This window comes from Chelonia mydas, chromosome 6 (assembly GCF_015237465.2).
Source record: "Chelonia mydas isolate rCheMyd1 chromosome 6, rCheMyd1.pri.v2, whole genome shotgun sequence".
NCBI lineage: Eukaryota > Metazoa > Chordata > Testudines > Cheloniidae > Chelonia > Chelonia mydas.
Window position 1 is genome coordinate 21,559,049 of NC_051246.2, and position 25,357 is coordinate 21,584,405.

The 25,357-nt window shown below is 49.3% G+C and overlaps 1 protein-coding gene across 2 annotated transcripts in view; it reads left to right on the forward strand.

Moving 5' to 3' along the window:
* SYT12 (synaptotagmin 12) overlaps positions 1–24,926 on the forward strand; it is a 57,531-nt gene extending 32,605 nt beyond the window's left edge. For both annotated transcript variants that reach the window (XM_037899511.2, XM_043549396.1), the window contains 4 exons: positions 14,007–14,222; positions 15,705–15,825; positions 17,344–17,477; positions 20,968–24,926. In XM_037899511.2, the coding sequence (XP_037755439.1) occupies positions 14,007–14,222; positions 15,705–15,825; positions 17,344–17,477; positions 20,968–21,141 (645 nt within the window). In that variant the 3' untranslated portion in view covers positions 21,142–24,926. The remainder of the gene's footprint in view (positions 1–14,006; positions 14,223–15,704; positions 15,826–17,343; positions 17,478–20,967) is intronic.
* The last annotated feature ends 431 nt before the right edge of the window (positions 24,927–25,357 follow it).

Below are 25,357 nucleotides of genomic sequence, written 5' to 3' on the forward strand. Positions count from 1 at the left end.
TCGATGATCGTAATGGTCCCTTCTGACTTTAAAAGTTATCAGTATGTCACCATGTTTCCCCATCTCAAGCCCAATAATGTCAGTAGGGCAGAGGCTAGGCAGGTGATGAGCTGAGATTAGAGCTACTGAGAGGCTATGAATCAGTCTGTGCTAAAACTGCCTATTTTTGTTACCCTGGGTCGTTCCCTAACCTTACTGGTTTCCTCCACCTCCGATATCTTGGCTTTTACATTGTAAGCTCTTTGGAGCAGCGACTGTCATTTCCTATTTGCAGACCAAAAAAACTGCATTCAGATGGCGTTAAGGTTGAGAATATGGATCAGTAACCTCTGGGTTAAAAAAAAATATCATAAGGTAGTTATAATTTTCCCAAAATCAAACATTACAGGCACAGTTCAGGCGCTCGAACCACCTTAACTCTGCCCTGAAGTGATATCCTGCAATAACTGTACAATTAAGGCATTTTAGTGTTTGTGGTCTCAGACTAGATAAAACTGATTTTTAAGGACACATTACATTGTTTTTGTTTTTTTTTTTCTCCTGATGCAGCTGAGGTCTCTAGACACTATATGGCAAGATAATGGTAAATAATAATAAAGCCTCTCTCCATGCTGGCTGGCACTGTGTGACAGGAACAATTCCATTATGCAATAAAACACAATGGTGTGAGTGTAATAGTCTAATAATGATGATGCCTTAGTGTTGGTAAAGCTTGAAGCTATAGACTAAGTCCTACCACCAAGAGATGTAATTATGGTTTTCACAATTATAAATCCAATTATGAAATGAAAAGATTTCACATGTAATAATCAGGCCCAGAATTTCAAGGGTATGTGTGCTTGGCATAAGCCAGCAAGCCAGTGCTCCCAGAGATGGTGTCCCTAGCCTCGGTTTTGCGAGAAACTGGGAATGGGCGACAGGGGATGGAACACTCGATGACTACCTGCTCTGTTCATTCCCTCTGGGGCACCAGGCATTGGCCACTGTGGGAAGACAGGATACTGAGCTAGATGGACCTTTGGTCTGACCCAGTATGGCCGTTCTTACATTCGCTACATGAAATCCCCAGCCCTCCTGCACAGGGGAGAAGTCTGTGTGCCCACAAAACGCTAGGCCTCTCTTTTTAAAAAGTCTGGTGGCTGAGTGGGTAAGACGCTCCGCTACAATCCTGATAGTCATGGCTTCGAGTCTCACTTGATCTCACGTTGAAAGGCCACCTCCAATTCACCCAGCTGCAAAATGCGTACCTGATCCATCAGGTTAGGGCAGTCAGATGTGATGCTGGCCATGTCGCTCCCTTTTGTACCATTGGCTATGAAACTGACGTGCCTGATCTGCATCCATGAGATGAGCCACTGGCTTGGGGGAACTTTGACTTTAACTCTTTTTAAACCCAAACTGAAGATGGCAATGAAAAGTACAATCTGAAGAAAGAGCCGAGGCTGGTTTTGCCTTGCTGGATGGCTGGTGGGGCTGGATTCCAGTTGCTGCGTTTACTGCTTAAGTGTTCTTGACACAGAAGTAGTGTTACATTATTCAAGTAATTAACACCCTTGGACTGCACACTGTGACAAATAGTGTTGTTATTAAGCAGGCCATGGGAGAGTTCCATGTGCATAAAAGGGGCAGGGCTAGATGCCAGCAGATTTGGTAGATACTGTTCAGTTTGTTCTGTGCCCTCCATCACGGCTAAGTTAGCGGGGATAGGACATTCAGTTGGCCCAGCTGGGCAATTTTAAAGCCCTCTCCATAGAGAATAGGCAGCTGCACATTCTCTTAACAATAAAATCTTAACAAGCCCACAGGGAGGAGGAAAAGCCTGAAAATCAGCTTTTAAGAACCCCAAAGTTTTGTCTGTGGGTTCAAGTTTCTAAGACGGCTAAACCTGAACCAAAGCAGAGAAATCCCCCTGAACATATTTCTCAGTCTCACTTTCAGGCTGTGTTCCTTTCAAGCACAGCTAGGAAGGTGGAAGGAAAGCAGATGTGATGAGGCCTGTTTTGTCACGTAGGTATGAATGGTAAGCCCAAAAAATGATAAGCTCTCTGCTTCCACTGAAGTCAACAAGAGCTATGGGTGCTTGCAGTAGAAGGGGGATGTGTTTGGTTATGGTCAATAACCACGCTGCTGTGCTACATGGAATCACAGTCTTTGATGTGTTTAGTTAGAAAACAACTGCAAATATAAGTGTTGCCCACTGTTGTGATTTTATCACGAATCTGATGATGTTTGATATTTTTCTTAAAGCCCCAGCTTCCGGAGTCTTGTAACTACCTTAGAATCGCTGCTTTTTTTTTTTTTTTAAGTAAATTTCTTCCACTCATAGTTGCAGAGAAAAAAACTGAAAACGTGGCTAGAGTTGCATCTTAAAGCTTAGAAACCAGAAGGCAAAGAAAAACTATTAGTTTTCAGCCCGTCTCATTATTTATTTTGGGTGGGCCTGACCATGATTTTTGAATGTTTGAGGTTGGCAGTACTGAGACTCAAACAGGCTTCCACTCAACTCGAGTTACAGCTCTGTCTCTCTTGTTTACCAGGGGCCGTTCCTTGTTTGGAACTCTATAAAGTGAACAGAGACTTCTAGTGGCTGAACTTGAAGTGCACTTGAAGTAAACATACCATTTCACTCATAGTCCATCAGTGTGTTAGAAAGTGTCTTTCCTGACAGTGCCAGCCCCAGTACAGTTGGGACCCAACATCTCCATTAAAAACAATTATAATGAGGGAGAGCGTCATTAACTCTGCATGTAGACACTGCTACTATAACTCAGCCTCTTTGTGCACTTCCAGCTGATGCTAGGAAACTGGTGGCTTTGTAGAATTGGGCTGGGTATCTTGGGGTTGAGAGGAAAGTTTCCTCCATTCACCTCTGACTTTTTACTCAACGCAGCTATGGGTCTCATGCATTCTCCAGTTCTCCCCAATTCCCATACCCCTGTTCTGATCCTGCCTCTCTCTGGGTGAGCTTTCTTGGTATGAAAGCAGCTTTCTTGGTATTACTGTGCTCTTAATGTGTCCCAAATGAAGAAATACAGAACAGCAGGAGGGAAGGAGGAAGTTAATGTCAATACTTTCTGCCCCTCCAGACAGGTTCAAAATCAGCTGGAAGGTGAGGTGAAGATTTGCATCCATTATGCTCCTCACTGAACGCGCTGTCCCTACTCCACCACCACGGTACTGCTGGGACCGGCACTACGCAATTCCTCTTGGTGTCCCTCCAAATGCAGCCTGCTGCTGAGATGAATTTTTAATGCCCACTTCAGTTCAGACTGTTGCCATGTTCTCAGCCTAATTCTGTCTTTTCGGCGTGCCCAGGGGGGTTGTGTCACACCATCAAAAGAACTGGAATAGGGAGAGATGTGATAGTATTTCAGTGACAGCTTGAACCCTAGAGCCCTCATTAGAGGCTCTCCTTGGAGGAGAGAGGGCAGGAAAGCAGGGGGAAGGAGGCGTCTCTGTCTCGAGAACGTCAGAGCGAGGATGCTGAGTGTGAGCCCTGCAGTGAGCAGGGGGATTGCGTGCAATCCCTGGGGAATAGCTGGTCTGCTGGAGCGTGGGGAGGAGACTGATTCCTTTCGAAGCACCAGTTCATTTAAAAGCCACTGGGCTTCGCTGTCCCATTGGCCAGTCCGCTGCATGCTCGCCCTGAATCCCTGCAAGGATAGCTTTGTGGTCAAGGCTTGGCAATGGGACACAAAAGAGCTGGTTCAGTTCCTGCCACAGACTCCATGTGTGACCCTGGATAAGTCCCATAGGGTACATCATTGTTGCGGTAAAAAACCCATGGCCGCGAGCATCAGGCCCAGGTCATGGGCTCGTGGGGGCTTGTGCTAGACAGATAAAAATAGCAGTGCAGGTGTCCCACGTGGGCGGGAGCCCAGGGTCTGAAACCCGGGGAGTGGGGAGCCCAAACATCTGTGCTGCTATTTTTCTCCCGAGTCAGTAGATTAACAGCAGTGGGGCATGTGAGTACTGAGAACTGGGTGAGCAGGCAAGGCCCGTTCACTGCAGTAGGGCACGTCGAATGCTTACGGGGTTCATCTCAAAGCACTTACACACTTTGGAATTTAGCCAGGACACCAGGGTTTATGCATTGGTTGTGAAAAAGGCAGGGTTTCTTTAACAATCATGAGTGATCTGGACATTACATTTCTATTGCATGCAGGCCCTCACACCATGACACAAGGGCAGCCCAATGGGCCTGGCTCCTACTGCTTTTCTAACTGGGGCTGAGCAAATGTAGGAGTCAGCTGGGGAAAGTTAATGTAACTGTTGGTGATGACATTGCGAAGCCCAAAGACAGAGCAGGGAGCATTTCCCCGCACGGCTCCAGTTGCATGCGTTGTTACTAAGGGCATGGCTACACTTGCAGATGTAGAGCGCTTTGAGTTAAACCAGCCCTCGTAGATCACAGTAGGGAAAGCGCTGCAGTCTGTCCACACTGACAGCTCAAGCGCCCTGGCGTGGCCACATTTGCGGCACTTGCAGCGGCATTGGGAGTGGTGCATTATGGGCAGCTATCCCAGCATGCAAGTGGTTGCAACGTGCTTTTCAAATGGGGGGGAGGGGTGGAGTGTGACAGGGAGTGTGTTGTGTATATGTGGGGGGAGAGAGAGTGGGTTTTGGGGGGGCTGAGAGCATGACAGCATGCTGTCTTGTAAGTTCGGACAGCAGCAGACCCCCCCACCTCTCTCTCTCTCTCAAACAGCATTCCACACTAAGGGATGCTTTGTCTCGGAGCAGATAAGCAGCGGGCTGTCAGAAACGGAGCTTTCAAGGGCATTTCTGCATTCCTACAGCCGATTCCAAACAATGACAAGAGTGGCCACTTGACTTAAGGGGATTATGGGACGTTTCCGGAGGCCGATCAGAGTGCAGTAAAGCAACACCTCGTTCACACTGGCGCCACAACGCTCCAGCGAGGGCACAGCAAACGTTATTCCACTCACCGAAGTGGAGTACCAGCAGTGCTGTAGCCGTGGAGTCAGAGCGCTCTATGTGCCTTGCCAGTGTGGCCGGGTAGTGAGCTAGGGCACCTGGGGCTCCTTTATTGTGCTGTAACTCACAAGTGTAGCCAAGCCCTAACTCTTGCAGACCCCTGAGCTCCAGATGTGATGGGAGAGTGAAGAGGGAGGAATAGCCTTTCAAATGTCCCGTGGCAAGAGATGACAGCCCATTATGATAACTAGCTGGCAGATGCAGCACGTCTGGGGTGTGCCACGGTGGAATTGCTGTGTTTAGGGTCTGCCAGAGAGGTCGCTAGAGAACAATACAGAGTGCTCCCTTCCCTAGGACCTTGCTTTGCTGCTAATTATAGAAAAGCACTCAGGGTCTCACACAGCGGTGCACTGAACTACCTGGAGGGTCACTGGTGTCAACCCTTTCCATTACGGATGGGGGACTGGATCAGACAGGAGCAGGAGCCCCTCAAGCTTTGGCTGAACCTTGAACTGAACCATCTTGAGGGTTCAAAAAATCTTGTTTCACTTTAAAAAAAAAAAATTAATTTATGGGTTTTGTGCCTGTTGGTGCTTCCAGGACAGGAAGCGGGAGCAGCCGAGCCTCTGGCCCTGAGCAGATACAAAAAGCCTATGATTGGATAAGTCCTTTCCCCCTGGATTTCCAGATCCATTTTTCAGTTCCAAGGTGTTTGCCCAGCTCCGCTTGTGGGAGCTTAGCCAGATCTCACCTGAACCTTCAGGTTCACCCATCTGTTCAATGGAGTTTCTGTGCATTACTACACTGGAGACCCCACGGGCTGCTGGAACCTAACGCCCTCAGCCGCTGGTAGGAGCACCCCAACTTTCCTAGCTGTGTGTCTGTCTGTGCAGAGCCTATGAAACCAGCATTCTGGCCCCCGCCGCTGTCAGGGAAACATGCACCTTGAATCAGCAACAAGGGTCAGATGGCTTGAAACTTGTCAGTGTTTATTAAGACAGCTGCTTTCATCCCTCTCTTCCCTCAGGACTTCCTCGCCCTCCTTTGGAATGGGGTCAGTGGGAGAATATGGGACAGGGAGGGAGATGGCTAAGAAGCTCCCCCACCGCCCTGTGCTATATCAACTCTCTGCAGAACTGGGACCCAGTCAGGCAATGAGTCCTCCTTTTATAAGCTGTGTTTCAACCAGCCATTCGGTTCTAGTTCCTGTCTCAGAATGAATACAGCAAAGCATCTAAGCTGCCAGGTTTGGGAAAACCAGACCCTGTGACTGTTGACAAATCTAACTGACACCTCAGGAGGAAAGTGACCTCATTTCCAGAAATTGTTGTAACACAGCTCCGTGGGATGGGGCTGGTACCTGGGATCTTTGGCGCTAAAAGCCTCAGCATCTGCTGTATTACAGACCTGGTTTCTATTCCAAGCGTTGTCTGGTGAGATCTTATGCAGCCTTATGTAACTGATTTGTAAAATGCAGGGATGCTATTTGGCTGCCTTCTGGAAGGTAACGAGGCCTTGCTCTATACTGCATGAAGTGTAAACAGCAGGTAGAGGTGAGACCAAAACTCACAGGCCTGGTCTACACTTTAAAATTAGACTGACCTAGCTACATCGCTCAGGTCTGTGAAAAATTTTGTGCCCCAAGCACCAGTTAGGTCAACCTAACCCCCAGCATAGACACGGCTAGATTGAGAGAAGAATTCTTCTGTCGACCTAGCTACTGTTTCTCGGAGAGGTGGATTAACTACATTGATGGGAAACCCCCTTCTGTCTATGTGGGAAGTGTCCACGCTACAGCGCTCCATCAGCACAGCCCGACGGCCATAGCCATGCCGCTGTAGGGGAGACATGGCCTCGGTTTCCAGGCTCCCGGCTTAGTACACTTTCCCCTAGCTGACAGGCTATTAACAGAGGAGTCTGTCTCACCTGTGAAGCATGGAACAGGCAGCCAGATTGAGCTGAAAGGCAGATCACCTGGCAAAATCCCATGCGTGCGAGAGCTCTGCTGCTAACAAACGATGCTGTTGCACCAACGACCTTGCTGCTGGGTCCAGAACTGCATCTTTTGCCTCTGTTAAGTAGAAGCCAATGAAACACAAATCCAGCTCAGCTGAGTTCCTCCCCACCAGTGGGGGAGGGGGTTTCCTGGAGTGGACAACAGTTGCCTTTCAGGGACAGTGCACCCGTCCTTGACTTAGCACTGCAGGCTTTCTCCTCTATGCCGCAAACCTCCCACGCACCCTGGAACTGAGCGAAAGCAGGCAGGGATGGAGGAGGAAGGGCTTGCTTTATGGCTTCGTGTTCTCACAGAAAGCTCTAACTGTCCTGATTCAAACGAGACGCTTTCTCAGTGCAGCTGCTGCAGCGATCAGTTAGAAACAGCCTGTCCTGTTGGGAATGAAGCGCTGTTTTCCTGCTGGGTAGCAGGTCGGTCATTCATTGCTGTGATGCCTGCGTCAATGGCAGCCCAGAGCCCTCCAGACTCAACAGCAGGGAGCAGGGAAGAACTTTTCTGTTCGGTTGCTGGACGACCTCCTTTCAGCTAAGTTTGGGTGCCGAATCCAATCCGAGCCCAACCTTCCACAGTCTGGGGGCGGCCAGGGTTAAGATCTGCCTCTCTTCTTATTTACGCTAGTGTAAAATCAGAGATGGTTTCATTGGACTCAATGGAATGTAAACCTAATGTGAGAGCAGAACCAGGCCTTAAGCACTGCAGATTGGCCCACTTAACAGAGAGCGAGAGATAAGTCACAAAGTTCTGAGCGGGCACTGATCCGGGTCCGAACATCCACAAAGCTGGGGGCAGGGAGGTTAGACCCCATGAACTCGGTCAGGGCCAGCTCTAGTTTATAAGAGCTGTAGTGACCTCTGAGTCAGGCGTCTGCTGGAGGTAATACCACTCTGCCTCTGGCCATCAACTCCTCCGGGCCATTACCAATTTGGAGGCTGTTACTCCTTCAGTAGCTGGCTTGTAAGGGAGTCAGCGCAGAGCTCTGGGGAGTAAATGTGCAGAGAGCACTCCAGGCAGCACACGGAGCCCAGTGCTTTATTCTGAAGGGAGTAGCCAATTGTATGGATTTTACCCAGAGGGCAGGTGTAAGGTCCCTGTAAACCTGCCCTGTGGGGACGGGGAGGAATTCTCTCTGGAGCATGTGGCAGGGAATCAGAGTGCTCTCAGGGGCATGCAGGCTGCAGCTGGGGAGCCACCCTGTGGCACTGCAGATCTGAGGAGCAATATCCAGGCAGTCAGAAAATAAACAGTACAAGGAGAGACAGGAAACCCAGAGGCATCGCCAGAGAAAGTCATGGGAGAGGCTCACAGGGACACAGGCTTTCAGGGGCCAGATCCTCAGCTGGTGGAAATAACTCCCTTGTCTTCACCAGAGAGAGAGAGGCTGCGAGTTTGCTTCCTCTTCTAATGACTTTTTCTTTTCAGTTTAACGTGTGATATTAAAATCCATTAGCCAAGCAGATACTGAAGCGAGAGAATACAGCACTGGGCACAACTCAACTTCTCATGTAATAAATAATTTTATACATCATCATAGATCTTCTGTTCTATAGCAGATTTCTTCCAGAAGGATCCCAGACAGCCAACCCCAGGCATCCAGGATCGGGTGACCAGATGTCTGGTTTTTGACTGGAATACCCAGTCGAACAGGGACCCTGGCAGCTCCAGTCAGCACCGCCGACCCGGCCATTAGAAGTCTGGTCGGCGGTGCTACGGAGCTAAGGCAGGCTAGTCCCTACCTGTCCTGGCTCCGCGCTGTGCTCCGTGAGCAGCCAGCAGGTTGCTGGCAGGCGCAGCCGGCAGCTCTGCGCCCTGCCCCCATCCCGAGCACTGGCTCTGCATCCCATTGGCTGGGAACCGTGGCCAATGGGAGCTGCGGGGGCGGCACCTGCAGGCGAGAGCAGCGCGCACCGCCACCTGCCGCACCTCCACCTAGGAGCTGGACCTGCTGGCCGCTTCCAGGGCGCAGCACGGAGTCTGGACTGGCAGGAAGCCTGCCTTAGGACCCCTGCTGCGCCACTGACAGGGAGCCGCCAGAGGTAAGCCTGTGCCCCAATCCCCTGTCCTAGCCCTGAGCCCCCCTCCTGCACCCCAAACCCCTCATCCCTGGCCCCACCCAGAGCCTGAAACCCCCAGCGGGAGCCCTCATCCCCTCCCAACCTCCTGCCCCAGTCTGGAGCCCCGTCCCGTAACCTGAACCCCTCATTTCTGGCCCCACCCCAGAGCCTGCACCCCCAGTTAGAACCCTCACCCCCTTGCGCACCGCAACCCCCTGCCCCATCCCAGTGAAAGTGAGTGAGCATGGGGGAAAGCGAGCCACAGAGGGAGAGGGAATGTAGTGAGCAGGAGGAGGGGCTTCGGGGAAGAGGTGGGGCTATGGTGTTTGGTTTTGTGCAATTAGAAATTTGGCAACCCTAATCCAGGAATTTCTCTCCCTTCCACTGAAATGCAGCCACCTCTGGGCTGGAGGGTGGCTGGTGCTAAATAGTGCACAGCACTGCCACACAACAGGGGCCTGAACCTGCAAACTCACACGGGTGGTCTCTCAAGCCAACTCTCATGAGTGAAGGATTATGGGTGGGGATAAGGGTGTGTCGGATCAGGCCTTGCTTTAGGACAGGAAGCAGAGAAAAGGGAAAAAATTAAAAGGTCAAATTTTTGACCACTGAATCCCCCCTGGAATGGCTTATCCGGGTAATTAGAGGAGTGGGGGGAACCCCATGAGACAGGATCACGTCTCCTGCAGCCCAAGGAATGGAAGTGGACGCAGGAAACACCGGCCAAGGTTTTGTTTTGTCAGGCAGGTTTCACTGGTGCCAGCCCAGTGCAGCAGCCTCGGGCGAACACCACATGCTCCCACAGGCACAGCCATCGCTCAGCCCTAAGTGTCCCTGGGAGCACTGGGGAGGCAGAGGGAGCTCTCGCCACAGGACCCATTCTTCTGCTCCCCAATAGCACTGAGAGTCTCTGAGGAGCCACGTCCGACCCTCTGCAGCTGGTACGACAGGTTATCCTATTATGGCACTTTCGTGGGGAGGGGCCCATTTCTCCCCTCCCATTCCCCCTCCGTTTATCCTCCCTCCTGCCCCTACAGCCCCACATTTCCTTGCACACACACGCATCCTGCCCGCTTCTGAGCACCCACAACCCGCCCAGATTTCAGCGGAAGATGCTCAGCACCTCACAAGATGATATCCTTGTAAGTCAGCAAACTCTCTTCCACTCTGTTCTCTGGCTGCTCGGGGGCAGCTAGCACGGTGCATGCCCCGGTGTCACATGGAGAGGGAACCAGCAACGAGGGGAGGGATCCAACACCCCAGAGGCCCCACTGCTTGGGGGGGGGGTCACTTGTTAATACCACAGCTGGTGGCGTTCTCTGACTGCCCTTCCCAGGGTTCCTTTAAGCCTCAGTGTCTCTAGAGCTTCCACATAACACACACACACGCACGCAGGGAGGGAGAAGGCTGGTGCAGAGCCTGCCTGTGCTCCTCACACCGCATTCCCCCCTGCCTCATTTCAGGAGTTGTGTAATAGTGATAGCTCAGCAATCCCGAACCTTCCCTGTGTCAGCAGCTCTCCCCTGGAGTGCTTCCTTCAGCCCTATTTTGGAATTTCTGCACTGATGTGGGGACAGCTATTGCTATGGAACAGGCTGGTGATTTTGCTCTTTCCCTGTGGAATCATAGTATGCTTATACATGAGGAATTTAGGGACGACCTAGTGCTCATTAATGTAACAAACTCACTGCAGCCGCATGTCACAGAAGAAAAAAGCTATGTCCCAAGAGTCTCAGCCATCTCCTCTTTCCCCTAAGGCAGTGGTTCTCAACCAGGGGTACACATACCCTTGGGGGTATGCAGAGGTCTTCCGGGGGCGCATCAACTCATCTAGATATTTGTCTACTTTTACAACAGGCTACATAAAAAGCACTAGCAAAGTCTGTACAAACTAAGACTTCATATAATGACTCGGTTGTACTGCTCTATATACTATATGCTACAATGTAAGTACAGTGTTTATATTCCAGTTGACTTATTTTATAATTCTATGGTAAAAATGAGAAAGGAAGCAATTGTTCAGTTCTAGTGTGCTGTGACGCTTTTTAATTTTTATGTCTGATTTTGTAAGTAAGTCGTTTTTAAGTGAGGTGAAACTTGGGGGTTCACAAGACAAATCTGAAAGGGGTAGAGTGGTCTGGAAAGGTTGAGAGCCACTGCCCTAATGTACCTTGATTTGCTTATTTAGCTGTGTCATAACCATAAGGGTAGCCTAAAATTCTTCCTTACCTGCAAGGGGTTAAGAAGCTCAAGTAACCTGGTTGGCACCTGACCAAAGGAACCAATGGGGACAAAAGATACTTTCAAATGGGGTGGGGGGGCAGAAGAGGAGAGAGAGGTTTTGTTTTGGGTTCTTTGTTTCTGTGGCCATTCGCTCTTGGTACTAAGAGCGACCGGACATCAATCCATGTCCTCCAAACCATTCTGAATCAGTCTTTCATATTATAGAAATTGTAAGTAACAGTCAGGCAAGGCATATTAGTTTATCTTTGTTTTCTCAACTTGTGAATTTTCCCTTTGCTAGAGGGAGGTTTATCCCTGTTTTGTTGTAACTTTGAAACTAAAGCTAGAGGGGGTTCCTCTGTGCTCTTTGAATTTTCTGATACTCTGTAAGGTTAAGTACCGGCCTAAGTTTACAGAGGTGATTCTTTTACCTTTTTCTCTTTAAATAAAATCCTTCTTTTTAAGAACCTGACTGACTTTTCCATTGTTCTAAGACCCAGGGATTTGGGTCTGTACTCCCTTTGTAACCAGTTGGTGAGGATATATGCTCAAGCCTTCCTGAGGAAAGGGGGTGTAGGCTTAGGGGAATATTTGGGGGGGGAATAGGACTCCAAGTGGTCCTTTCCCTGATTGTTTGTTAAATCACTTGGTGGTTGCAGTGATCTCAAGGCAAGAAAGAAATCTGTGCCTTGCGGAAGTTTTAACCTAAGCTGGTAAGAATAAGCTTAGGGGGCTTTCATGCGGGTCCCCACATGTGTACCCCAGAGTTCAGAGTGGGGAAGGAACCCTGACAAGCTGCCTTACAAGTCCAGCTCAATTTTTTCATAGAAATGTAGGGCTGGAAGGGATCTCAAGAGGTCATCTAGTCCAGCCCCCTGTGCTGAGGAGGGACCAAGTAAACCTAGACCATCCCTGACAGGTGTTTGTCTAACCTGTTCTTAAAAATTTTCAATGACAGGGATTCCACAAGCTCCCTCACTAACCTGTTGCAGTAGATAACTATCCTTATAGTTAGAAAGCTTTTTCTAATATCTAACCTAAATCTCCCTTGCTGCACATTAAGCCCATTCCTTCTTGTCCTACCTTCAGCAGACATGGACAACAATTGATCACCAGTCTCTTTATAACAGGCCTTAATGTATTTGAAGACTATTACCGGGTTCTCCCCTCAGCCTTCTCTTCTCAGGGCTACATGCTCAGGTTTTTTAACCTTTCCTCATAGATCACATTTTCTAAATCTTTTATCATTTTTGTTGCTCTCCTCTGGATCCTTTCCAATTTGTTCACATCTCTCTCAAAGTGTAGTGCCCAAAACTGGACACAGTACTCCAGCTGAGGTCCTACCAGTGCCGAGTAGAGCAGGACAATTACCTCCTGTGTCTTACATACAACACTCCTGTTAATACACCCCAGAATGATATTAGTCTTTTTTGCAACTGCATCACGCTGTTGACTCATAATCAATTTGTGAGTCACCATAACTCCGACATCCTTTTCTGCAGGTCTGTCATCTGGCCAGTTATTCCCCATTTTGTAGCTGTGCGTTTGATTTTTCCTTCCTAAGTGTAGTACTTTGCACTTGTCTTTATTGACTTTCATCTTGTCGATTTCAGACCAATTCTCCAATTTATCAAGATTATTTTGAATTCTAATCCTGCCCTCTGAAGTGCTAGCAACCCCTCCTTCAGCGTGGTGTCATCTGCACATTTTATAAGCATGCTCTTCACTCCATTGTCCAAGTCATTAATGAAAACATTGAATAGTACTGGCTCCAGAATAGGCCCATGTGTGACCCCACGAGATACATCCTCCCAGTTTGACTGCAATCCATTGAGAACTACTCTTTGAATATGGTTTTCCAACCAGTCGTGCAAATTTATAGTAATTTCATCTAGACCACATTTCTCCAGATAAATCATGTCTGTGGCTTTCCCCCTATCCACTAGGCCAGTAACCCATCAAAGAAGGAAACTAGGTTGGGTTGGCATGATTTATTCCTGACAAATCCATGTTGGTTATTACTTATCACCCTATTGTCCTCTAGGTGTGTACAAATTGACTCTTCAATAATTAGTTCCAGAATCTTCCCAAGTAACAAGGTTCGACTGGCTGGTCGATAATTCCCTGAATCCTTTTTGTTCCCCTTTTTAAAGACAGGTACTATGTTTGCCCTTCATCCGTCCTCCATCTGGAGCAAGGAGCCATTCTTTAGGTGCAGTAACTTGCTTTGATTCTGCACCTCCCACAAGGACTTTCCTACCTTTTGTAGCCCCTTTTATCGAAGCACTTTACACACAGGAACTTCCTGAACTCCATGGCTCCCTGTGAAGTAGGGCACAGATATGTCTGGTATGGCAGTGTAATCACATAGCTAGCATGTTGTGGGGGGATAGCTGTGGGGCTGGCAGAACAAGCATCAGTGGACAACCCTTTTGTAAATTTTGCCCTGACCTTCTGCCAACAGCTAGGAGAACCTTGGTTCTTAAGATCTTGTGTGGGCAGATCCTCCCACTTGGTAAACTGCATGAAGCTCTATCTGTCTCTACCCTGGAAGCAAAAAGGGTTGGGTCAATCCCGGTAGGATTTGAACCTGTGGTTCCGGCCACTTAGAGATCTACTAAACTGCTAACTTACTGCCTTTGAAGGGAATTTTTTTCAGAGCTTTCCAGGTGGTCTCTGCGGCTCTTTAAAGGAAAACACCCTCCCCTAAGTAACTCCCCATAGTAGCACATTCGTTTCTTGCAGCCATAGCGTCGAACCTTCCTTTCTCTTTGCAGATTCAAAGGAGTGCCTTTTCTGTCTTCTTTGATGAGAAGTTTTCCATCCCCTTGGACCCGTCTGCGCTGGAGGAAAACAGCTTAAGATTTTCTGTCTTTGGCATTGATGAGGACGAGAGGAACATCAGCACCGGGGTTGCAGAGCTGAAGCTGTTGGACTTGGATCTGGCCAGCCGCCCATTCAGTGCTTGGCTCTATCTGCAGGACATGAACAAGGTGAGCTCTTGTCATCTGCATGCTGGGGTGCCAGCTGGGCTCCCTGAAAATGAGTTAGTGGGGCATGAAAGATAAGCGCTGGGTCGGCCACAGGCAGTGCTGGGTCTGATTACCTCCCCAGCGGGAGCCGTCCAATGCATGAAGTGTGAAGGAATTTCATCTTTACTGCTGGGTTTGGAACCAGAGCTGATGCTGAAGCACAGTGGGGGAAATGGGATACGATGTCACCCCAGATCTGGTCATCCTGTGCAGTGGCATGGCATTGGCCAACATTTCCTACTGTGGAGTGAGGTGAACCCAGCCCCTTGCCCCCATTATGCACCTCACCAATTGTGTAATGATCCACCGAGGAGGAGCAATTCCCTCCTCCTCCCTGCAGGCCATCAGCTGACACCCCGAAGCATGCGCATCCTTCTCTCAGCTTACAGAGCTCAGATGGCTGTTCTGGCTATTTGGAGCCAGAGCACCAAAGCTGAGGTCCAGAACCAAATTTTCCAAGTGTTCAGGTGTTTGATTCTGCTGTTGGCTCAGGCCCAGCTCAATTCATTAAGAGTCCTTGACTTCTTAAAAGCAGTGAAAATATTTGTCTCATTGACCTCCACAGGCTGAAATAGTGTTTCCCCTTCTGCGTCTAGATTCACTGGCAGACCCTCAGCTGGTGTGGGTCAGCATTTACACCAGTGAGAATCCAGCCCTCTGCCTTTTGGTTTAATCAGTGTGACCCCTGTTTCTCCCAGTACGGGGCAAGGTAGCAAGGAGAATAGGGGGAAGTGATCAGGGTTTCCCTCTGCTTCTGCTACCATTGATGACAGTTGGATGTCACACATGAAGATGACACCTATCTTTCTGAGGTACTTATGTGGACCTCCGCACTGTATTATCTGAGCCCCTCATAACCTTCCATGTAGTTATCCATGCCACACCCCTGTGAGGTAGAGAAGTGATATTTTCCCCATCTGTAAGAATTGCGACACAGAGACTAAGACCTTGTCTACACTCACAGCTTAGGTCAACATACCTAAGGCTCTCAGGGAGGTGAAAAGTCCACCCCCTTGAGCACTGTAGCTCTGCCACCCTAAGTCCCCAGTGTAGGTCGATAGAAGACTGCTTCTGTCAACCTAGCTACTGTCACTTGGGAGGTAAAGTTACTACAGCTTTTCCCCATTGTCACGCACATCTACACTGCGGGCTACAATGACCCAGCCACCCCATAGCATGGACAAACCCTCTGTGAGTTTCCCATGGTCACACAGGCAGTTTGGAGCAGAGCAGAGAATTGAACCCAGGTCTCCTGAGTCCCAATGCTGGCCTCTAACCACTAGGCCAGCCTCTGTAGGCTATAACTACTCTCCCTAGTTTCTGCCCTAATTGAGGGAAAAACTTTCCCTGCCAGAGAGTTATTTCTCCTTCCCCTCTTGTCTGTGAATGAGTCATTTCTGCCGACGTTTGCTGTTGGGTGACGGTGCCTTACGTGCCCTGCAGGCAGTTGACTCGGTGGGAGAGATCCTGCTGTCTCTTAGTTACCTACCCACAGCGGAGCGGCTGACGGTCGTTGTGGTTAAAGCCAAAAACCTCGTGTGGACCAACAGCAAAATGACAGCAGGTGAGTGCGAGGCCATGAAAGAGCAGCTCCCGCCAGAGGCCAGCTCCATGCAGCTCCGCCCTGCCTGCGGCTTCCCCTGCTCGAACTGCTGCCCAGGGTGCATCTCCGCTGCATTAGTGCTGGAAGCGCTGCCGTGAGTCCAGGCACTTCGCGCCTGTTAAATCAGGTGTAGCTCTGGGGAGCTCAGACGAGAAGCCCAGAACTTGAGCTCCAAAACCTCAGGCCTCTTGCCCTTGAGCCAAGGAGATCATGTAGAGCTGCTAGCGATGGCAGTTGTTATTTACTGTTTGTAGTATGATAGTCCCGAATAGAGACAGGGCCCCATTGCACTAGGCACTGCACTTAATCTCTGTACTGCTCAGCCACTAGGAGGCAGCATTGCTCACAGGCACTGTTTTTCTGTTGCCTCATTATAGTCACCGAGGGTCCCGTAGTTAAATGGGAAGGGCCTGTTCTGCCACTGGTGAATGGGGAGTTTATTCAAGTCACCCCTAGGCATATTAACAGGTTACATTATGTATTATTGCGGTAGTGCCTGGTAGCCCCAGTCACAGACCAGGACCCCCCAACCACAGAGCAAACAGATGGTCCCTGTCCCAAAGAGCTAATGCAGAGCTAACTTGTGTGTGGGGGGGTCACGTTCTTCCCCTCCCCCCACCCCCCTGATATCTGCCTTTCATTTAGCAACAGCTTCTAATCAGAGATTTTCAAAATGTGGGGTGTCCCCCCTAGGGATGAACGTTCAGGGAGGCGAGCAGCGATGCCAGCCCTGCATGATAGGGGGCTCCACCCCCCCTGACTCACCTCAGCCAGAAGCCCCGCTTGTCAGCTTATCCCAAGTCCAGCAACCCCCACGCTTCGAGAGCTGGGCTCCATCCTTGTTAGTAGTGGCCAACGCTGTCACCTGCTCTGTGGCGCCCCGTGCCCCTCGCTCCAGCCCCTGCCCACCTCACCTCACCTCACCGGGACAGGGGCGGCACCTCCAGGCAGGGGCCAGCAGCGCCTGCACTGAAATGCCACCCACTGGCCCGGGGCAGGCTTTTGCAAAGTCAACGCTTTCCTAAGCTCGGTCGCGGTTTCTCCGCTTGAGGCAGCGTGTGGTCGGCGCTGGGGTGGGGTTCAGGATGCAGCGCGCTAGCCGCTGCGGGGCTGGCTGGGAGCAGTGGGGCCACGGGGCACAAAGGTGGGGGGGAGAGAGAGGGGCTTGCCAAGGGTACCAGAGAGAGGGGCAGGGCAAATGGGCAGGAACATGTCGTTCCTCCCTGTTCCCTCCCATGCCCCTCAGTCACTCCCTCCCCCCACCCTGCAGAGGCAATGCATGGAGAAGTCATGGGTCCCCCCATAACCTTTAAATTGTTGGCCCCCCCCATCACCAGTTACACGTCATTTCTGAGCTACTGTGCGTATACCCCTTTTCCCTGAGGTCCAGTGCTCCCTGCGCTCACTCATCATTGTCTCTGCTTATGGGTGGAGGACAGTTGGCGAATGATGGTACTTTGCTTCCCATTGTCCAAACAGATCCTTTCGTCAAAGTGTACTTGCTTCAGGACGGGAGGAAGATCAGCAAGAAGAAGACAGCTGTGAAGAGAGACGAGACAAATCCGGTGTTTAACGAGGCCATGATTTTCTCAGTGCCCGCAATTGTCCTACAGGTGAGAACTTCTCAGTCAAGAGCAGACTGAAGAGTTATGACTTTTTTTTTTTTTTTTTAAGCCAGAAAACTTTATACCGTTCATGAGATCCACCCCAACCTGCCTCTTGGGTCTACCCAACAGGGTGCATTCAAGACTGCACCTTCCCTCCTCCCCCACATCAAGGAAATGACAGTACACCAGGGCCTGGGTATGTAACTAGAACTGGAAACTGAGCTGTAAATCTTCACTCCTCCTTAGCCTGACAATTACAGCTTTTCTGAAATCTCCCGGAGTTTGACTGCTGCTTATATCAGGGAAGAGATTCGGGCAGTGAGTTCCCTGGTGCAAATCAGAGACATTAAAATTAAATCCTGCAGCTGAAACAGGAGGGCCGATGGCTGAGATCTAACCAGGATCACTGCACGGCATGGAAGCAGAGAGTAATTTCATTTAGCAAGTCAGAGGCTCTGGAGTTAGCGGCTAATAAATGTGTCTGAAGGAGACACCTTCAAAGGGCAGATAATAAGGTGGAAGGTTTCTTCAGTGGCATGGAAACAAGAAAGAGCCTATTAAGGGTTGGTTGCCATAACAACGTGTCCAGGGGTCTCCTCCTGTTCCTCCCACCGTGAGGGTGATAGCACTGAGATCAGGGAGAACTGGACAAAGAGAAGGGAAATGAATGTGTCAGTGATAACAGCTAGAGTGGCAGTGAGTGAAAGCTAGATCTGTAGAGTATCAATCACAGGTGCGGATAAAACACACTTGAGCCTTTTCAAAGCAGCCAGGAGAGGAAATCTCAGAAAATCACCTTCAATAAGTCCAAGGACTCAGGAGACAGGAAGGGTGGATTAGCGGTTAGGGGGCTAGGCTGCCACTCAGGAAATCCAGGTGCAGTTCCTTGCTCCGCCACAGACTTTCTATGTGACCTTGGGCAAGTCGCTTAGTCTCGCTGTGCAATCTCAGTGCCCCATCTGTAAAATGGCAATAATAGCACTTCCCACCACCCAGTGGTGCTGTAAGGTTAAGTACATGAAGGATTGGGAGGTACTGCAGTGATGGGGCTATACAGGTACCTAAGATGGATGGGTAGAGATGCAGTCCCTGATGACTGGGAAGAAGCAAACCTGGGACTGGAGCTCTGTGTAGGGAAGGGAATGCAGGGAAATTGCCCTCTGCTTAGTCTGACGTCCATCCATGTAAACGATTCCAGCCTGTAACAAGGGAATTTGTGGCTGAACATTTAGGAGAGATGGGCTTTTTGAATGAACGTAGGCCATGCCAAACAAACAGAATAGCTGGGTCTATAGCTCACTGACTGAGGGGGCAATTGTCTTCAGCGGGCCACGGCTCTGGAGCAAAGGCAGCAGGCGGAAGCCTCGGCAAGCAAAGGGAATGCCGCCTCTCTGAGTGTCGTGCCCGTGAAACATCAGGGACCTGGCTAAATACCAAGGCATGAATCAGAAATGTGCTGATTAGAACCGGATGGAAATCTCCCACCAAAACTTTTTTTCATTGGAAAATGCTTTTTTCAACCGAAGTGGAAGTTCTCATGAAAAACTTACATTTTGATCTAAAGGTTTTGTTTATTGACCTTCCCCCCCCCCCCCCCAACATTTCCAGTGGGGGAGGAACCCACTTGCTCCCACTTTTTCCTCCCCTTTTTTTCCCCAAGGGGTAAAAGACTTTTAAAAAAGTGAAAGCAAGTTATATTTTTCCTACCAAAATGACGTGTTGTCAAAAACTTCACAACCAGGGGAAAATAAAACCCAATTAACAGAAAGTTTCAAGCAAACTGAAATATGCTTCTTCTTTTGAAATGTTCGTATAATACACACCATTGTTTTCTGACTTGCTCTGTCTAGTGCTGTTGGACAGAGCCTAACTTTGCATGGTAAGTAGAGATAGGCCCAAGCCATACACCATAGTTCCAGATCTAAGCTGCTCCAGAACTCAATATCCAGGCCATTTCATTCACACACATCTCTAACGACAAAGCTTTCAAAGAGAGGAACTGCTGGGGCCATTTCTAGGGCCCCCATTAAAGTCAACGGGCGCTGAGGATGCTCAGCACCTCCCAGCAGGATCAGGCTCCTTGTGGGTGAAAGTCTCTCGGCTGTATCCTGAAGGGTGCTGAGTGCCTGCTACCCTGTGTGACATCAGCCAGCGTGATGCACTATGAACTGGTCCTTGGCTGCTCTCAGGGTTTGGCCGGGTTGAAAAGCAGTCGTAGCTCTAGAGGAGGATTTCTACAAAGGGGAATTTAATAGACAGCCAGCACTGACAGATATCATTCAGCTGGAACTCTCTTCCATCCAGCCCCCTACATGAAAAGAACTGCACTGGCTTTGTGCTGGAGCTCCCTAAGTAGGAAGAAGAAGAGCTGGGCTTGCTGTTTCCATCTTGAGTTTAAGGGGAGGGTCATTTCTCTCCAAGCCCCACTCAGCAAGGGACTCTGTGGGAAGAATCCTGTTGACTTCAGGTCCCCTGTATGTTCTCGGCAGCTGGCTGGGGTGTGAGAGAATGTGCCGTGCACTTGTCTCTGCAATTCATTTGTAATCAGTGACTGTTTTGGAAGTAGCGTGAGACGTAATGAAAAGCAGGGCTGGGTCGCTAAACTAACCAGAGTAATCTCCACTTTGCATGCAGGCTCACACGAAGCCGGTTGCGTTGCTCAGCTCATGCGAGAAAGGGGCTGCTGTGTACTTGGTACACAAGGCAAATATTCCTTGGGCTGAGGTCTGAGTTACACTCTCCAGTGCTAATTATTCATAATGCTGACCCCTTAGGCATTAACCAAAGCTATCCTAGCCATTAGTATTAAAGTGGGCTTTCACTCTGCAACGGCTCTGTGTATACATGGTTCCCAGTCCCGCAGCAGATCAGCTTCCTCTGTGTGTCCAGACTCTGATCTGCTGACTTGAGTGGCAACAATATGGCTTATGGCTTTTTACACAGAGCCAGCACTCCCATGGGAGACTATTCCACCTTGTGTGTTGTTGGCAGGATTATTTACTGTATTCCAGAGACAAGGTGGGGGAGGTAATATCCTTTATTGGACCAACTTCTATTGGTGAGAGAGACAAGCTTTCGAGCTTACACAGAGCCCTTCTTCAGGTCTGGGCTGAAGTGGGAAGTAAGTGTGAGTCTAATTGATGGCACAGACACCCCAGCTTGTACTCCCCTAGAATCCAATAGACTTTTCTACCAGTTTGGCCCCTTAAGTCTCATAAGAACCTACTCTCAGGAGATTTTGGAGACTCTGTGCTTTCAGGGATACCTCAAGGACCACCTCACTCATGATACTTGACCCTTGCCTTTCGCTGCCATTGGACACCAAATTGTGCTTAGATTACAGTAGGCTTTTTGGGGCAGGGACTCTATTTTTGTTCTGTGTTTGTACAGTGCCTCGAACAATAGGTCCTGTGACGGGGGCTCCGAGGCACTACCTCAGTACAAATAAATAAATAAATGCAATGGGACATTGGTAATGTTTCCTGTGCCCCTCCAGGATCTGTCTCTGCGGGTGACGGTGGCAGAGTGTTGCGAAGATGGGAGAGCTGAAAACATTGGCCATGTCATCATTGGCCCATCGGCCAGCGGCATGGGCATCACGCACTGGAACCAGATGTTGGCAACCTTAAGGAAGCCGGTGTCCATGTGGCACCCAGTTCTACGAAAGTAAGGGCAAAGTTACACTCTGCGGGTATCTTGCATGGTGCCTAGACTTCCCATAAGCAAATATTCTTGGCAAATGGACAGTGGTATGTGAGACATAAACTATTTTTCCAAATGTTCTTCACAAGTTCCATTTAGTAAGAAGGAGCAGCAGGGGAAGTCACTGAATCAGATCCTTGAGGAAGCTTCAGTGGACTAAAACCTGAGAGAAGAAGCAACTCGTGTGATTATGTGCAGAAGTAGTTTCCGGGCAAACACTTCCTTCCTAGCACTTCCTTTCCAGTGACACCGGCTTGGGAGTCCCATTGTCCCTAATTGTGATTTTATTTTCCAGTGAATGTTACACAGTAGAGCATGGTCTGTTCACTGGCTTAAGGGGGTTAGGGGTAAATTTGTGATCTCGTACCCACAGGTGGGCTTAGCCCCACTTATTGTCAACACAGTGCCTGGGGGGAGTTTAGCCACATGGATTTTCATCTACGTGATGGCCAGGCTGGCATTTAACCACTGGGTGTTTTCAGTGCAGGGTCCAAAGAGAAATTTATGGTTTTAATACAGTGCTGCCCTGACAATAGTGCCCTCTCCAAAGGGGGTCCTTTGGTTCCTCCTCTGGATGGCTCCCCGTTAAAAACTTGAGTTCAGGCAGAGTGAGCAGCTTCATAAATAGTGGGTGCTTATCTTCCCCGTCCGATTACTGGACATTCTGAGCTAAACTGTGAGCAGAGGGAATACAAATGCTGACATTTTTAATAAAGGAGAAGCCTTTTTTAAAAAAGAGAGCTATTTCCCAGTGCATAATATGAACGTAAAGGAGAGTTCCTTTAGGAAGAACTCATACTGCACTTTACCATTTCAATGAAACCAGCCTTTTCCACAGTCCATTCTCTCAAAGGCTCGATTCTGCAGTCAGTAGAAGTTGAGGGCCCTCAGCACCTTGGACGCTTGGATTTTGGGGGCCTCCATGTTTGAGGTTGGCTGAAATTCTTCAAATTTCAATTAAAATGTCATCAAAATCTGACGGGGGAAAAATGGGGATGGTGGTGGAATTTGATAACATTGGTGGCTCCTGTTTTTTTGACCAACTATGGAACAGGGTGAAATGTTTTGAATTTCAAATGCCAACCAGAAAAGGGGGGAAAGTGTCTACTCACAAAACTGCTGAGTTCTTTTCTCCCTGTCCTGTTTTCCAGCCAATTCTAGAGCCCAGCTTGAGACACATTGGTGCCAATTTCCAGAGCTCCTGAGGTTCTGCAGACCTTCAGCTGGGATTGTGGGTGCTCAGCACCTCTGGAAGCCAGGCCCACAGGGTCTCGTACTGGGCACCCAACAGGGTAGGCCTCAGTGTTTACTCAGTTGCCACTTAAAGATCAAGTTGCGATCAAGTTTAGCACGTGCCAGCTAATCCCAGCCTCAACTCAGCCACTCTTCCTAGTCAAAATAAACCCAGTGTTTCCCGCTCTCACCGTTGTCTCGCAAATCTCGTGATTGTTGGTGTTTTCTGTAAAGCCCCAGCTCTTGGAATCATGTAGTTACTTGCTAACCTCACTTAAAACAAAAACAACAAACAATGAAGTGTCTAGCCCTCGTGATATTGGAGAAAAGCTTGAAAACACGAGCACTCAGGGCTCAAACGCCACAAGCAAATGTAAAGAGCCCCAATTTTTTTTATTTGTATAAAATGTCATGGTATTTCAGCCAATCTCGTGACTTTTGGGGTGGGCGCTTGATTCTCAGTGTTGAATATAGGGACTGGCGAAAGTTCGGTCTCTTTGGGGACAATGGGTGTTTGTTTCAGGGCAGTGTGAAAACTGAGGGAGACTCTTCAGAAGAACCAGCTGCCGCTGAAAGCTGTGAAGGAGGAATGCAAACCCATTGCAGGAGACGTTTTCTGCCATCTTTGAACTTGGAAAAGCCGTCAAGAACCAAACTGTGTTGCTCATTGAAGCCTAAGGGGATCTGAAATCAGTGCTCTGTTGTGATGGGCTTTCCAGGAAACGAAGGGAGAGATTACTTAATAGAGGGGAAATAAAACCAGTCAGCTGTTTAATTCTACCTCTGTCCAACCAAATGGCATGGGTGGGGGGTGTTGGCTTCAGCATCTGGGCAGAACCATCAAAAGCAGGCACAGCTGAATGCAGCCAGGGATGGTTTCTTTAAAGCAGTTGTGGTCAGGCTGCACCCTGTACTCTGCTGGGGAGGGACACCCAAGCTAGTAGAAGGAGAGGTGAGCAAAGAAATGGCATGTAGTTTCTTTGCTGCCTTGAAGACTTGTAGTCAGTGAGGATTCAGACAAGACGGTGGGGGGGCTCTCAGACTGCAGCTCTGCTGGGTGCTGCCGTGTCTTGGTAGGTATGAAGCTATTAGCAGGGCTCCCCCTGCTCCCCCTGGTTAGCCTCTGGGGCTGGAGCATGCTCATTGCTTCTGGGAGGGGAGACCCAAATATCGGTGGGCTCTGGGGAACCCCTATTTCCCCTCATCTTACCTGTGTAGGAGCAAGGCAACTGAAATGCCCTGCAGGGTTCCCGGGTTCTATTCCAGCAGCAGCATCTACTTGCTTGAGGGCAAGCCCAAGCTTCCTGGGCACACAGTGCCATTGGGCAGCAGGCACTGGGTGAGAGCATGCTGCATACCCAGTGCCACTTCCCCAGCAGGGGGGCTTCCCCTTTGCTAGAGAAACGTGCTTGTTTTCAGTGTGAATCACCCTTGTCAAATGCCTCAATCAAACGGTGAGGCAGTCTGTCAATCCAACAATTGCAGCTTTGGGAACATGAGACTAACTAACTTTTCAGCTCCAGCGGCTTCCCACATCGCTAGTCAAAGGGCATGTGGGGAGGGGAGGCCTGTTCCTTAGCACTGGGTTCTGGGCTTGGCCCTGTGTCAAACTCCTCCCTCCTGCTTGCAAATGTTCTTCACAAATGGTTAGGATAAAATTGACGTTGGCTTTTAACTTTGTTGGCTATCTGGGCCTGATTGAAGGCCAACTTCAGTGGGCTTTGGCTCAGGTGTAATATTCCCCCTGTCTTGATTCAGACAAAGGTTAGAAGCCTTTTTATTTACACGACCTAGTGTCCCAGTTGTAGCTCCCTTTATGATGGAAGCAGAGCAAGGATGGTCTTATGATTAAGGTTCTGGCCCAAGACACAGGAGAAGGGGCTTTATCCCTGGCTCTGATACAGACGTATACACGGTATTGGGCTATCACTCAGACTGCACCATTACTGGATGTCTTTTTAAGAGCTATGCTGGAGTCCAACCACCAAGTTATTAATGCAGAACTCGCTGGGTGAGATTCCCTGGGCTGTGTGATACAGGAGGCCAGAAAAGATGATCACAATGCTCCCTTCTGGCCTTAAAGTGTGTCTGTTGCAAATGTCCTTCCCGTAGCATCAGATCCCTTTGGGAGCACAAGGCCAGGGCCGAAACGCTTTTGGCTGCAGGCTGTGATAATGCTCGGCCAAAGAAGAATGAAAACGTTAATGGTATTTATGGGACCGACCAAAAAATAAAAAAGCAACAATGGCGGTAGTTAAAATTGGTACTGGGAATGCTCAATATTCCGCTCTCTCCCCGCCATTGTTTTGTCAGCATTCCATCATAGCAGAGTAGAGCAATATGCCAGCGGTGAGGGGGGCGTTCTATGAAAAGTGTATCTAGCATCATGCCATAGCTGTGCTATGTATTTAAATGGTTATGTTATCACATTAAAGACCTGTCAGCCTTGGTGTATCGCACCTGCCCTTCATTCCAGCTGAAAGATAAATAAACAGCAAGGAGACTTGGCAAATGACTTCATGCAGAGTTGTTTTCTTTGGCGCTCTGGAGCGAAAAACTGACCATGATTGTTAAGTGTGCGGGGTTGTGTGAGAGGATGACCATAGGCAGGGGACCTCAGTTTCTCCATCCTTAAAAGGGGGACAATCCTTCCCACGAGGGGTTGTGAGGCCAACTTCATTAGTGTCTGTAACACACTGTGGATAAAAGGCATTGCAGATGAGCAGAGTCTTAATTGTTGTTTTCGTCTTGGTTTGAATGTCCCCCCTTAAAACCATTCTGAAGGTAGGATTCATCAGCATGGGAAGAACCTGTGAAACGACCACCTGACGGGAGGGACACAGAGACAACGCACTGAGCAGTGTTTCAATGACACACACTTGTTTGAGACCCCTCTTCCCCTCCCTCCCCCCAAAAAAAACTCTTTACATGGGCCACCAGAGAGCCGCAAG